At 48.1% G+C, this 15,392-nt stretch overlaps 2 protein-coding genes and 1 long non-coding RNA gene across 3 annotated transcripts; 1 reads left to right on the forward strand and 2 right to left on the reverse strand.

Moving 5' to 3' along the window:
* Positions 1-4,808: 4,808 nt before the first annotated feature.
* LOC119368855 lies at positions 4,809-5,404 on the reverse strand. Its single transcript, XM_037633991.1, has 2 exons — positions 5,228-5,404; positions 4,809-5,122 (listed from the first exon to the last, which is right to left on the reverse strand). Exons 1-2 carry the CDS (start codon positions 5,378-5,380, stop codon positions 4,874-4,876), a joined length of 402 nt encoding a protein of 133 aa, XP_037489888.1. The 5' UTR covers positions 5,381-5,404; the 3' UTR covers positions 4,809-4,873.
* A 2,010-nt stretch (positions 5,405-7,414) lies between these two features.
* Positions 7,415-9,317, reverse strand: LOC119368856. The gene is made up of 5 exons (XR_005176758.1): positions 9,049-9,317; positions 8,746-8,969; positions 7,984-8,146; positions 7,764-7,802; positions 7,415-7,596 (listed from the first exon to the last, which is right to left on the reverse strand). It is a non-coding gene; the product is annotated as an uncharacterized LOC119368856 (long non-coding RNA).
* A 4,484-nt stretch (positions 9,318-13,801) lies between these two features.
* LOC119366402 (protochlorophyllide reductase A, chloroplastic-like) lies at positions 13,802-15,392 on the forward strand. The gene is made up of 2 exons (XM_037632136.1): positions 13,802-13,936; positions 14,033-15,392. The coding sequence occupies exons 1-2, from the start codon at positions 13,892-13,894 to the stop codon at positions 15,152-15,154; spliced, it is 1,167 nt and encodes a 388-aa protein (XP_037488033.1). The 5' UTR covers positions 13,802-13,891; the 3' UTR covers positions 15,155-15,392.

A 15,392-nucleotide genomic window follows, 5' to 3' on the forward strand; every position in this document is an offset into this window, starting at 1 on the left:
CACGCATTTCCTCTTCATTCTCATCACTGTCAGATGAATCCATGTCAGATTCCACAGCAGCTGCCTTTTGCCCTTTCTCTGCGGCACTTAGCCTGGTAGACCGCCTAACTGGGGTAGTTGTTGAAGTCGGCATTGCTGGCGGCGTTGATATCATAGTAGGTTCAACAACAAGTACTCCACCTGCATGACAAAGCAACAATGGCTCCGATCATTAACCGTAAATAGCGACGTGGCACACCACATTTGACTGCCTGGATGTTTTTTCAGCCTTTGATGCACTTACTGCTAGCGACAGGCTGCGGTTCCCCCAATGTTGTAGCCAAGACAATACCTCCGGTATCCACAGCTTCATCATCTTCAAACCTCCAAATCTCTTCTACATTATCCTGCATGCTTATCACAATTAGCATTGGGCAAAAAAATAAGAGGATTTCTTACATAATTTTCAGGATGCAAGATATCACCAGAGAAACGTTGCCTGCTACCAAAGGATGCCACTGCATCTCAAGATTAGTAATGTATCCATCAGGCCTTGTCTGTAACAGAGCAAAAGCTGACAGTGTTAGTCCTGCAATTTTCATTTCACTGAAGATGTGCGCACCCACTCCTTCCATTTAGTACATGTTGTACTTACTCTATAAGCAGCAGGATTAGCCTTCAGTAGCTTAATTAGCTTCGCAACTTGATCATGTGTGTAAGCTGCTATCCTTGGCCCAAAGTTTGAATGCAAGTTATGCCTCCCAAAGTCAATCCAGTCGAGAGTGAAACACTGGACGACAAACAAAAAGGTTAGAAAGGCATATAACTTTTTAGTGCTGAGAGAAACATAAAGACATGCACAATGATTGAAAGGTGCATTCCAACAACTCACTTTAAGGAAAAGTGGATTGCCACACAGGATAGACGCATCCATGCCGGCAAGTACGTCCGCATGCAGCCTTCTTGCAGCCCTTCTAGCCATCTCCAGCAAGTAGGCTCCCCAGTTGTATGACCCAATCTGTATTGGGTCTTGCACGACCAGAAAAATTTCTTCAGGAATGACATGCACGGACTGCCTTGGACCAATGAACGTGGCGCACACAACTATGGTGACAGCTACCATGAAAGCAACTGTGTCCTCCCTGGTCATGCAACAAGGGTTGATCTTGCTAATCACCTCCTACAGTCTTTCACACTAACAGCCCCGTGCCCTCTATGCGTAGATACCTCCTGATGTTATCCATCAGGTCAGATCTGTGAGGTGGTGCCCCGAACTCAACTAACCTACCTCTACAAGTCACCCCAAAGATCCTAACCGCATCCCTGACCGTGATTCTTCGCACCTCACCGTCCCAAAATATAAATATCATGTTTCTTGGGTTCACCCTGGAAAGCAGAGTTGCGTAGAACTTTCGATCTACGGTTCCAGCGTACCGGTTAGTGAGCAAGCTAGGTGGACCAGTGGGATGGCGACGGTGTAGAAAACGGGGCGATGGTCAGCAGTGGCGGAGTAGCGAACATGCTCGAGTATGTTGCCCTCCTTCTTAGCTCGACCACCGGCGAGCCGCTAGCTGACACCACCATGGACAAGCTCCCCCAATGCTTGTTTCTTTTTCTCCGGCTAGATCCTCCCGCCTCATCTGGTTCATCGATCGATCTGCGCCGCTTGCGGCTCCCCGGACTGCCATCGGTCGCCATCCACCTCCTGCATTCAAATAGACATGGCCGTAGCAGAGAGCAGAGGTCACAAATGAGCTCACCAAGGAGGAAGAACAGCAATATGGATGAGAGAGGGGTGCAGATTCATCACCGGTGCATGCGCTCTTGTTACTCACAAGTGAGCCGCCTAGAAGTCCGCCGGATAGTGGATCTGCGCCGCTTACTCAGACCTAGCTCCGCCCTTGTTCTCCCCCAGGCTGCTGTGAGAAAGATGGAGGTTGGGGTTGGGGAATGGAGTGAGCAGTACCGCAGCTACTAGCCCAAGGGAGGTAATAGTCGCTTCGGTTTCACCCGAGGCCCCCTGCCACCTGACAACTTTTTACCACCACAGTGCTAAATACGCATCAACTTTTTTTCATCAACAAAAATGCTACATCACTAGATATTTTGGGTTGCCTCAGCGGGAACTTTCCCGCCTCTACACGCTGCACGTAGCTCGGGGTCTCACCGAACATGAGGGTACAACATTTTTCGTGTACCGCTGAGTCCTGCATTCTAGCGCACACGTGTTCCGGTACAAACCCATTTCCATTTTAACCACATGCTTTAGGGGCTTGAAATGGAACACCACTACCTGAGTAATGGGTGCACGGGCAGGGAGCATTTACTTCCATTTGGGACCAGTCCAGGGACCTGACACGTATCTAGAATCGGAAACAAACAACTGATCAGCTCGATCCATTTTTGCTACTTGTGACAAACACAGAGGATGCCCCCCCCACTCGCGCCGTGCTACCGGACCACCCTGGCCGTGCGGTTCCACCAGGCATCACTGGCACAACAATCGGGTGCTTGCAGTCAGCCACACTGCCACTAACTGCTAATCCCCTTGGCCATGGGCCCCATCAGCGTTTACAGGCATGCAAGCTTCAAGAACACCTCATATGGAAAATAAAAAAAATTCTTCAACCCCAGGTAGCCACCATACAGCAATTCCCAACTACTCTAATGCTCAACCCCCGACACTAATAACCAGCTGACAAAACAAAGACCGTCGTCTTTGTTTAACAAAAAATGCATCCCACACTCCTAATTACAATGAGACGTACTGTACACACTCCACAAACACGCCCTGACTCCCTTGCCTACCCAAGACGTTGACGCTTAGCTGGTGGGCTCACTACTTCATCTTCTCCATCGTCCTCACCCATCTCACCGTGTTGAGCAGCCGATCCTTCTTCGTCCTCAAATTCTTCAGCATCAACAATCCCATCCTAGGCGATTCCATCGGGATCGTGATCACCAGTGCCTTCCACGCCACCAGCTTCTGGATCCAATCCAGCGTCTCCTCGAACTTCCTGTTCTTCATCGACAGATGCATCGTCCACATATGAAGCTCTCCCCAAGAACCAGCTTTTCTGAAGAACAACGAGAAAAAAGAGAACCACATGAATCAATGAGATCAACAAGCCGCGTACACACACACACACACACCAGTCATGCACCTGCATTGACCCGCTCGTAATATCTGATTGCACAGGCCCGGTTGAGGCATCAGATGCTACTTGGTTCACACTCCCTTCAGAAGCAATCCCGTTCGAAGGAACCTGCTCCCAAACTCTCGCTAATGACATCTGGATGTAAGGAATTTGTAACAGAGAATTGATTTCGTAGTGAAGGGACAAACCTCTTGCAGGTTGACCCCGGTCAAAATAGAACCGTATGAAGCTCTAGCCTCCATCTTCCCAAGAAGCACAACAATGGAGCTGGCTTGACCGCACTGAAGCCGTCCCCCAGTCTGCAGCTTGCTTCATCTTTTATAGCAGCACATGCACCTCTTTCCCGCTCAGGCCGTTCAAATTTCAAACCCCTCTACTGCGCCATGCGTGTTGACACCTGGCACACATTCACAGAGAACTTGACACATACATGTTATTTCATATCCAGTCGCCAACCCATACCCCATGTCATGTTTTAAAATATAAGAAAACCACAGCCACACACACACGCAGTCACACATCTTGGGATCCAGCCTGAATTCAGTACTACACTGAATCAACTCATACAGACACTCATACAGACAGTAAAACCTGGAAAACCCAACAGAGTAGGTGTTTGCCAGCAGCAAGTCTGAATATTAACAGAACTTAGTTAGAAATAGGGACACCTTGAAATTGGACTTTAACCAGACGGTTACAAGCACGACATCACGTCCCGCGATAAAATAAGGTTTCATATCATAACACACAGGTGGCCTCAGACTACCACTACTCTTCACACACCTCCAGCGAGTCTTAGTTCCATTGCTTTGTTGCAATTGTTCCGCCGGTGTCCTTCGACACCACAGTTCTTGCACCTAGCAGGCTTCCTTGGTTGCTTCGGCATGTCACCGCGCTCAGGGCATGTTGTTCGCTTGTGACCTTCTCTACGACAAATCATGCAGAATCTGGTCCGTTTGCTTAGCCCTTCATACGGAGCCTTCTCCCTGCTTGTTGTGGGTCGCCCCATCTCTTTCCTTTTTGCCGGAGCCAGCAGGCCATCCAACCGGTTGCTTGTCCTTGACATAGAATCATTATGCGGAAGTTCCGCAGCAACTCCGCCCACATTGTCATTCTATTCTATGACTAAAGCACTACGGCTCCGCTCATTCACAATTGCGCCCTTGTCTGCCAGTCTATCCTCTAGTCCTAGACCATCTCTAATTTCCGTGAATGGGAGCATTACTGTCAAATTCGCCCTGAACAGGTCCATCAGACTGTTGTATGCTTCAACGCTGGTGTCCCCTAGCCTAACTAATTCCATCGCATGCATGTACATGGTGAAATGTCTATAAGAGAAAGGATTGTTTTGCATACTGTCTTTTTGGTACTGAGCTAGATGAGCAGGTACAACATCTCTTGCATCCTTTGTCCACCTCTTCACGATATGCTTCGCCGGTATTTCTTTAGCTCGAATGAAATCCAAGACCTGCATGAACAAAACAACATTCACATGGCTCAGCCCGCGAGTTTCATCTACATCCTGCTTGCCATACCATATCCAAAATCTAACACCATTTACCCGGTGACTGATTTATGATAAAACCAATCTAGTAATCAACATACATTACAAATCATCAGGCAAACAATAAATTAATATTAGGCCATTCCACGACGAACAGAATTAATTTTTGACAGAACTATGACAGACAACTAACCTTCAGAACGTGACTATAAAGCAGTCCCATATGCGCAAACTATCCACACTCGCAATCAAACTCATCTCCACCGTCGAGCATAGTCACCTTGTAAGATACTCTACACCACTTCTCCCTTTTCTCTGTTTCGCTATGTATTGCCATGTATGTTTTGTGTTTCTCAATCTCCTCCACCTGATAAGCTCCACACTCATACAAAATATGCCCAAACTGTTCAAACATAGCTCGTGTGTATATCTTGCTTGCATGCCTCTCCACTGCAAGATTAGCCCTCATCAGTGGCTTCCCCTGCAAATTTGCCAGAACATCAGAAATTTAGGCATTTTTTCTTTCATAGTACTACCATGCTCGTTAGCACATAAAATTTTTCCCGAACATCATATATGCACTTACAATGCGTGTGCGTTTCTCCTCGTAATTCTCCTCCGATTCGCGATCGAACTGAAGCCTCATGTATTTCTGGACAAACATGTGCATTGGGCATCCAGGAGGGACATAATTTCTCAGCATGTGGTTCGCGCTCTCACTCCGCTGTGTGCTTGTCATTTTCGCACAGAATACCCCCTTGAAGGAAGGCTTCGCCCATTTCTTACGAATCTCAAACAACTGTGTCATGTAATCATGACCTCTTAGCTTGTACTAGTAAGCGTGCACGTGCAACGCACGTATCATAATTTATAAAAAAAATCCATTTTAAATCTTTTTTAGTGATTTTTTTTACCGAGCCATCGAAATATGTCTCATGCCCAACAATGAGAGTGCACGTGTAATACAGGACAGGCATACATGTCTTCACAAAAAATTCACGATCACATAACTTTGTTATAATTTGTTACATAATTTTTAAAAACAATAACTAAACAACATTATGTACTACGCCCTCTGTAAACTAAACTGAAAAAATGTCTTATATTAACGTACAGAGGTAATATTTATCGAGGAGATCCTCCTCCGTCTTCATGTATTTTTAGAAGGATAATAAAATATTGGAATGTTTTTAGAGAGATAAAAATAATTATTGAGTCTCGATTAAAAAAATGACAAATATATTCATGTATCAAAATTTAGAAAACATAAATCCAATGAAAAAGGTGATTTTTTTTAAAAAAAATAAACATGCTAATATCACTCAACTTAGTCTAAGTCAACTGAAATATAACAACACCTTTACAAATACTTTAATTTTGGATATGATTCATTTGTTGCCTACCTAGCAGCTAGCTTGGTTTCTGCTTCAAGAACGCTAATTAGCAGGTAAAGAAACTCAGCCGAGCGCTAGGCATCGGGCATCAGACGAACGGCCGGGCTGGATTGATCGGACTTTTGGTAATTTTCTAGCCCATATCAATGGACAGGGAGACGGTTCCCTCAGTTAGGCCCCTCACACCATCACTTAGTCCCACCGTCACCTACCTACCCACCCACCGCTTCACCTAAAAAAAAATCCCATCGGCCCTCACATTTCTCCCCGTCGTTCCCCATTCTTCCTTGGTCATCGCCAGCTCCCTCTCCCCGCCTCCTCGGGCCACCCCTGCTCTTCCCCGCCTTTTGGTCGAACCCGGTCGCCCAAGTGGCCGAGGAGGTCCCCGAGCTCGGCATGCACGGGAGCATCCTAGCGCTAGGCTCCGTTGGAAGTGCCGAAGGATACGCTCGAGCTCAGCATGCTCGCGGGCGACCCAGCGCGGATGCCCGCAACAAGACAACAAGGAGCGGGCGTGGATGCGCAAAAATATATGGGCACAGTTCGATGCCTCCACTGGTATGAGCTATATTATTGTGAAATGAATTTTCATTGCTGTATTGTCCGTCAGGTTTAATTCTCATTTGATCTTAGTTCTTAGACATTATTACGTGTCTACTCTGGATTATCGTATCTTTGCACTTAAATTTTAATTCGTACTGTGCAGTTTACCGTGTACTAATGTACCAATGTAATTTCAATTAGGCGTGCCTCTGTTTGATGTGCTATTCAAGATCCCTGTACAATTGTGTTAATCAAGACACAATGGCACTCGATGATGATTGCTAAGAAGGTCTGCAATATGCACAAGACTGTTGCTTGCCAGATGACTGGAAGATGGGTACTTCATCCTCTCTTGTTTGTTCATTTGAAGCAAGATAAATAAGATTCATGCATTGTAATGAAAACTGCAGATTGAGCTAAACTCAACTGATGGTGTAATATCTCTTCTATGAGCAGCAGTAATGGTATCTTCTGTAGGAGTAATAAGGCGTTGCTGCATAAATATACTTGACTTTCAAATGAGCGTGTCAAGAGGTTTAGTTAGTGTCGATCCCTACTCTATTATATCTGGATATCTGGTTCCTGTACTATTTGAAATTTAACAATCAGATGTACAGAATAACAGAAATTTGCTAGATAAGCTAACGTTACAAGGGGAAGTAAACATTAAACATTTCATATAGTGATTTGGAATATCTGATATTTCATCATCGTGTGTTTCCTATTGTAGATAAATTTGCTTGCAAGGCTCTTGATGATATATCCACTTTCATCAAATGCTTAAGGGTATGGTCAGTTGGAGAAGCATTACTATGACTACAAAGATATGTTTTTTCAGGTGATGAATTGTAACCTTATATTCTTTTTTACTTAGAATTGAAAATAGCAATCCGTAATTACTTCGGGGAGAATCTTTTACTCTTTTCTGTCTTGCTCTTGTTCAGCATAGGATGTATATCATTATCACTATCATGGTGTATTGTTGCCATTGAGGAATCTTCCCATGTAGCAAATTTACCTAGAAAATACAAAACTTTGGCATATCACCATCAGGTGCAGACGTACTCTTTCTCCCAAATACTACAACAGTATCCCTACAATCAGATGTACAAAAATTTGCCTGCTGAAAAACTAATCAATAATCCATGAAATTTAACTGGATTAATTAAGGATCAAGCCACTCACCTTGTGGCTACAATCGACCAGATTCATCTCTCCATGTTCCTGCATGTGAAGAATTGATCAGTGCCCCAAATCAAAACTACTGCATAGCTTATACATGAAGCCCTTACTCAAAATTCAGAAAATATGCAAAATATCCATTTTTATTGACATAGTTATCTGCAGTCCTAGACAAAATGTGACCATAATCCACACTACTACACATGAATTCCTATATAGCTACCTTATGGGGGCCTATATGCCTGATCCTCATATCTTCTTGTTTGGCAAAGAGTTCACCATTTGCACTTAGTCTTGAATGGAGAAGATTGCACATGCTATTGTACAACTGGGCAATGGTGTGGAGCTCCATAAGCGACAGCGGCGACTCCAGCTGTCCTTCTCGCCTATGCATATCGACAAAGAAGCTTTAGAAACTATAATCTGTCTACTCCTTGTTCAGGATCAGTAATGAACATATTATTACATAAATTAATTTAACAAAACTGGATTATCTTTTTTGGTGATGAAACTGTAGCAACATTGGCACGGTTTTTGTCAATACTACAAAAGAGGGGGATAGTTGATCGTTGGAAACACCATTGACGCAGGCTTGACGCACAACTGGGTTATAGATCAATCATCTTCTCACTTCAGTAACATCATGATCTTGTACTTGCTTTTTGAAAATCATGGACGAACAACCGGTGATCTGGTACCAATTTTTGGCACAACCATGAACTCCCAAAGTGATTCACCAGAGTGCTTTATGGTTTTTGACAGGTATGCACATATAAGATGGATTTCTTCTGAACCGATTGGAAGCATATGGCAACATGGAGGTACACAAGCGCTAGCCTAAGCATGCAGGTAGATATTATAGACGCCTTGTTGATGCAGGTGGATGCAATATTCATGACCGAGTGCAACGTCGGTGGATCTGTATCTTTGGGTTCAGAATTTTGAAAGAAAGGGGATATGGGAAACAATAAGAGGGGAGCTCTACCTCCAGCAGCACTTTCCTGGTCGTCGGTGTTGTGCTTCCAGCTACGCCCGCTGCGGACGATGACGGACAGCAGCCGCCGACGTCTTCTGGCGCGGCTGTGCACAACTTCCTGACGAGCACCGCGGACTGGATGCTCTGGAGGTCGCGTCCTCGAGTGCCTTGAGATTTTCCTACTACTGCTTGACGTACTTCATGGTGTCTGAAAGGATCATCGCCTTGTCCATCTGAGCGAATTAGTTGGGCCAATCAGTTAAGAAATTTATTTTGTTGGATATGTACGTATGTGTAAGAAGAGGAGCCGACCTTGTTGAGGCCGGGGATGACGGTGGATAGCTCAATGAATCGTCGGTTGATCTTCTCCCGGCGCTTCCGCTTCTGCTCCGCTGCAAGAGAGAGGGGAGGCAGGGGCAGAATTGAAGGACGGCGAGGAGGGAGCGGCGGGTCTGCGGGCAGACCAGACGGGGTCTGCAGCGAGAGTCTGCGTGCAGGACGGACGGCTAGGGAGGGGCGGCCATGAGGGGAGGAGGCGGTAGGGCACCGGGGAGGTTGGGGATGGAGCGAATCTGTGCGAATTCGAGGGGAGGGAGGTTGAGGATGATCCTAAAATTACGGATCACATCGGTCATCAGGGGGGAGTGCGCGACCATGGTCTGCCGCCGCGGCAGAACATTGAATCCCAGTTGTTCAATCGGCTGGCAGACCATCGGGTCATTATATACTGTTAGATTTGACTAAATGGATTAGATCTGAGGTTCTGATTGTTCTGTGTACACTTGTTTGGGTGGTTGTAAAATAAGTCTAGTTTGCTCTTTTAATAGTAGTAGAGATTTGTCCAACAGCAGCTCCCAACTTTTCTCAAATTCATCTTCCGTGAGCATGTGGTTTATCACCTTGTAAAATTCTGCCCTGAATTCGCTTTTCTTCGTGTACAACGAACCAAGTGTCTCCTTTGCTTTCTTCAACACATGCCATTTACACCACCTGTGTGTTGTATTTGGCATGACCTTGTTGATAGCCAGCTCCATAGCACGGTTCTGATCTGAGAGAAGAAAACAATGCAATGCGAACTAATTAATATACGCTCCCGAATAACAACCATGGACGAATATCCACAAGCTTTAAAAAATATTTTTCTTACCTGTGAGTATAGTTACCGGTGCGGATCCGCCCATCATTCGAAGGAACTCAGAGAAAACCCACACAAAGCTATCCTCAGTCTCATCACGAACCAATACTCCCGCCAAAATCACACTCTGGAAATGGTTGTTCACACCAACAAACAGACCAAATGGCATGTCGTACAAGTTTGTCCTGTAAGTTGTGTCAAAGGTTATGACATCCCCGAAGAAAGAGTACTGCAGCCTGCTGTTCCCACTAGCCCACATCAAATTCCTAATTCTGCCATCACTGTCAGCTTGGACCCTATATGTGAAATGCGGATCTTTAGCACCAATCTCTGCAAAGACATCCATTGTCTTCTTCACAGTCATCCTCTGCGTTGTCTCGGTTAATTCGACCACAGAGGCTGCGCAAAGACCTTTTTGTGAAGGGGACATTCTCCATCGATCCAAAGAAACCACCGATTATGCTGTATACCTTAGCCAAATTTACATTATTCTGCCGCAACTGCTTCACAAGATCTGTTGTGTAAACATCTATATGCTTGTGCGATGGCCAGTGGAGTGTCTCGCCAAAGTTAGGCGACAACAAGTGGTTGTGAGTATCTCTATGCTCTGCAATATACCACCCATTATCTTCTGCTCGTAGGAGCCTTATTAGAGCCGGGCATTCGCAGCGGCATGATCTTGTATTTTCGACACCAGCCTTTCCCTAAGGAAAATGGACCACAAGTAGATTTATTCAAGTCACGTCAAGCTTGATGAACCCCAATAAATTCTACACTGCATAAATACAACAAATCATACTTACCGAGCAACCACAGACAATTTCTAGCATGCATTTAACCCTCTCCACATTAAGCCGACTCTTGCCATATCTGATCCCAAAGCCCTTCTCCCATGAATACAAATTGTAGAAGTCATAAGCCTCTCCAACGGAGTCAAATGTCGTGCCAATAGTTGGTGTGACCACATTGTCTCTTGGATTCTCAGCATAGTTTCGAACAGCCCTCTCGAAGGCACTGACACGGTTTGGGCAAGGCGGCCTACTTGGTGCAGCGGCACCTATCCTCAACCTGCAATCACACTGCACGCTGTGAGCAGCAAGTACTTCATGCTTGCAGTGAGCATAAATTCAATCTTATGTGCCAACTCTACTGTAAAGGGGATCAATGCGGGAACGAAGCCTCACTCTGACCGAGATACTCCCACCCGATGACAGCAAGACAATACACTTTTTCTTCCACAAAGAAGCGTAATTGATTGTGAAAACCAAGACAGTTTTTATACTTATATGCAATTTCTCTCCGAAAACTAGCCAGGAGCTTCTTCTATTAACATCTCACCTACAGCTAACTGATCAATACGAATACCAAACAATGCAGGGCAAAGGCAAAAGTATACAATTAGGTCGAATCATAGACAACAATGCATTGCGAAATCAGTACAATCCATGGAAAAATTACTTACAGCTTCTTATGTCAGCTGTACATACAAATAAACGGTAGGCAGGCTAACCATGTTTTGGAATTTATTACCCAGCAACTCTTAAACCATATTCCTACTCTCATCAGTCCACTATTTGCTTCTGCCGCACACCTTCTGCCCATCGTATCGTGTCTGTAATTCATAGATTTCAAAATTTGCTACGAACGTGCTGCTCTGTTCAGCAATAAGTAGACATGACAATTAACTGCTTAAATTTCCAGCTTGTAACTCACATTGCTTATGCAATCCAGCCTCGCAAGAAATTAAATAACACCGATTGTACTCAACCATTTCATTCCATTCCATGGCACCAACATATTCAGTTATTGATGTCAAAATCATTTATCCATGGCCTAACCTCTTATTCCATCCAGGAGCTCGTGGGTTCATCTTCCCAGTAGATAGCTCCGAGCTTGGTGGTGAGACGTCCCTCATGTCCTCCGCTGCTGCACTGCGCATCAAGATCTGCCCCTCCCCTGTAGCTGCCGGCTGATCCTCAACCCGCACCTGGTGTCCTTCCGTCTCCGGCGCCACCAACGGATGCTGCACTACCATCTCAGCATCGACCGCACCGGCCACCAGAGGGTCGGGCACCAAACTCTCCCCAACCTCTTCAAGGAAAGTCGATCTGCAGCACGCACACGCAAATCGGCTCGGAATGAACACATTTACGGTCTCAGGTACCTACAACGAAGGCAAACAGCCAGATTTACATACCCGCATATAGGCTGCATCAGGAACTCCATCCTTGTCGCCGTCGCCGCCGCCGCTCACCGCCAGCCCTTTGAAAGCTAGGTCAACTCTCCCCTAGCCGAACCCACCAGACCAAGGACTTAATCCCTGCCATGGGCCCAGCAAACGGGAAATCTCACACTCGGTGCCACAGAATAGACGGCAAAAAACTGTTCTGATCCATAGCCCACCTCTTCAACCCGAAACGGACGTTTCTCTGCCCGTCAGAACGCGGCCCACCAACCGCGCCTGCCATCTACGTATTTCGCCACAGTGACCATTTCTTAACCAGCCCAGAACGCACGTATATAGAACTGGCACACATCTCCGCACATCAGCCAACGTCCTAGATAACGAGCTCATCTGAGCTCGCGCGTAGATACTCCACGTCCCGGTACAATGCAGACATCTAATTTCATACCTAGAGACATGTTATTTCAGCTCTAGGCAACCATGAAGTCGTTTTAGTAAAGCGTCCTTGAAGAGACTTCTTGTTGGTACCCATGCAAACTTACTACTAGTAGCAGTCTTAGTAAGGATAGATGTCCTGACCTCCTGCTGGCCATTTTGTGCTCTCAAATTGTTGTTTTTGACAGTTTTTTTTGTCCTCTCGATATTGTTTTACTCTGGCTTCGTCAACTCTCTGTCTCTTTTCGCCTGGTCTCTCTAGTTAGCTGCCTCATAATGTAACTCTCGCAGGCTTAACCCCCGTGCTAATTGTCGTAGTCATAGCCAATATTATGGTGTTTATTTGGAGTTGCGCGTGAGTGAAAGATGACACGAGCTGTGCCACTCCTTTGTACAATACGGTTTTGATGTTTTGCAATCAGAAACGTTTGTCCTAAGACATGCGTACAAGGTTACTTTTTCCAAAAAAAATATATTGAGAGACAGCCTAGCAAATGCAGTAAAGTTGTATGGATCGACATGGATGGAACTCCCACGACTCCCACTCTCCCAAGTGCAGTAGCTACTAGCTAGTACTGCCATACTGTTTTACGTGTAGTCCATAGCCATGCAACTTGGCTCCAAAACGGTCGGTTTCTTCACTGTCAGAGGTAAATGGCGCAAGCGCACCGTGGCATGCCATGGACGCTGCTCCATTTGACAAAGGTTCGCGAAGCCATAAACGGATAGAAGATAGAAGTAAGGACACGTGAGATGCATGGCTCCGGGAGGTAAAAGGCGCAAAGCTCGACCCGCCACCTCGGACGCCACGTCGGCCCAGACCCAATGGGTCGATCCTACGTGTCGCGCCCGCAGCCAGTCGCTTACTACACGTTCACATGGGCACTTCCCGCGCCTACGTGGCGTCGCGGCGCATTGCAAAGGGACAGATCTACGTGCCGGGCCCACACGCCCTCACCCATGCAGGCCATGCTGCATTATTTCCAGATTTGCCGGCAACTCCATCCCGTGCTCCGCCCAGCCGGCTCGCCGCGCAGGTCCAGCCACTGACCCGCTGCCATGGCAGCGATCTGGAGGGAGCGACGGCAGCGCCGGGCGCAGAGGATCGCTTGCCGTCGCTGTCGGCCGTTGGCGAAAAGCGCCAGAAATATCCAGCGTCGATGGGACAAATCCGTCCCAGAAAATCCCGTCCACGCCCTGTGATTGGCTGTGGAGGCGCCACGGTGGCTCCGGCCACGCGCCGTTATCCGCAGCCCGTGGTGCTCCTCCCGTGTATAAATGCCGCCGGCGAGCGAGAGCTCACTCACCAACTCGCCAAGTACAGTACATCAGCACAGTACACTCGCGGCGCACGCTCGAGCTCGCTAGCGACAGTCGTCCGTCCGAGCTCACCGTCATCCATGGCTCTCCAGCTCCTCCCCTCCACCCTCTCCGTCCCCAAGAAGGTAACTAATCAACCCAATGCACATAGCTGCTGGATATATATTTGGCGTCGGTGGTGAGATTCATGGATGTGTATTTTGTTCTTTTGATGGATGCAGGGTAATGGCTTGGGCGCCGTGACGGTGAAGGACACGGCGGCTTACCTGGGCGTGAGCAGCAAGGCGAAGAAGGCGTCGCTAGCGGTGAAGACGCAGGTGGCCACGGCGCCTTCGTCGGTGACGACGAGCCCGGGCTCGGCGACGGCGAAGCCGAGCGGCAAGAAGACGCTGCGGCAGGGCGTGGTGGTGATCACGGGCGCGTCCTCCGGGCTGGGCCTGGCGGCGGCCAAGGCGCTGGCGGAGACGGGCAAGTGGCACGTGGTCATGGCGTGCCGAGACTTCCTCAAGGCCTCCAAGGCGGCCAAGGCTGCTGGCATGGCTGACGGGAGCTACACCATCATGCACCTCGACCTCGCCTCGCTGGACAGCGTCCGGCAGTTCGTCGACGCGTTCCGCCGCGCCGAGATGCCGCTGGACGTGCTCGTGTGCAACGCCGCCATCTACCGCCCCACGGCGCGCACGCCGACCTTCACCGCCGACGGGCACGAGATGAGCGTGGGCGTGAACCACCTCGGCCACTTCCTGCTCGCCCGCCTCCTCATGGAGGACCTCCAGAAGTCCGACTACCCGTCCCGCCGCATGGTCATCGTCGGCTCCATCACCGGCAACAGCAACACGCTGGCGGGCAACGTGCCGCCCAAGGCCAGCCTCGGCGACCTCCGCGGGCTCGCCGGCGGCCTCAGCGGCGCTTCGGGCTCCGCCATGATAGACGGCGACGAGAGCTTCGACGGCGCCAAGGCGTACAAGGACAGCAAGGTGTGCAACATGCTGACCATGCAGGAGTTCCACCGGCGGTACCACGAGGACACCGGCATCACCTTCTCCTCGCTCTACCCCGGCTGCATCGCCACCACGGGGCTCTTCCGCGAGCACATCCCGCTGTTCCGCACACTCTTCCCGCCGTTCCAGAAGTTCATCACCAAGGGGTTCGTGTCGGAGGCGGAGTCCGGCAAGAGGCTGGCGCAGGTGGTGGCGGAGCCCAGCCTGACCAAGTCCGGCGTCTACTGGAGCTGGAACAAGGACTCGGCGTCGTTCGAGAACCAGCTCTCGCAGGAGGCCAGCGACCCCGAGAAGGCCCGCAAGGTCTGGGAGCTCAGCGAGAAGCTCGTCGGACTCGCCTGATCTCCCACCCACCTCCGGCTCCGGCCACGTCCGGGCAATGCATGCGTGTAGGATGCCAATGCAGAATTTGTCGCATCTTGAATGTTGGTAATTACCATTTTTACGTCTTTTTAAAAACTCAATTACGCGGGAGAGGCCTTGCAAGTGTCGGCGAGAGTGCACAGATCTCGTGTGGAAGATGTACAATTTTCAGCCAACCATGAATAATAAAACCGCAGGCCTAATTGAGGATGACATA

This window comes from Triticum dicoccoides, chromosome 2B, assembly GCF_002162155.2.
Source record: "Triticum dicoccoides isolate Atlit2015 ecotype Zavitan chromosome 2B, WEW_v2.0, whole genome shotgun sequence".
In the NCBI taxonomy this organism is placed as follows: Eukaryota; Viridiplantae; Streptophyta; class Magnoliopsida; order Poales; family Poaceae; genus Triticum; species Triticum dicoccoides.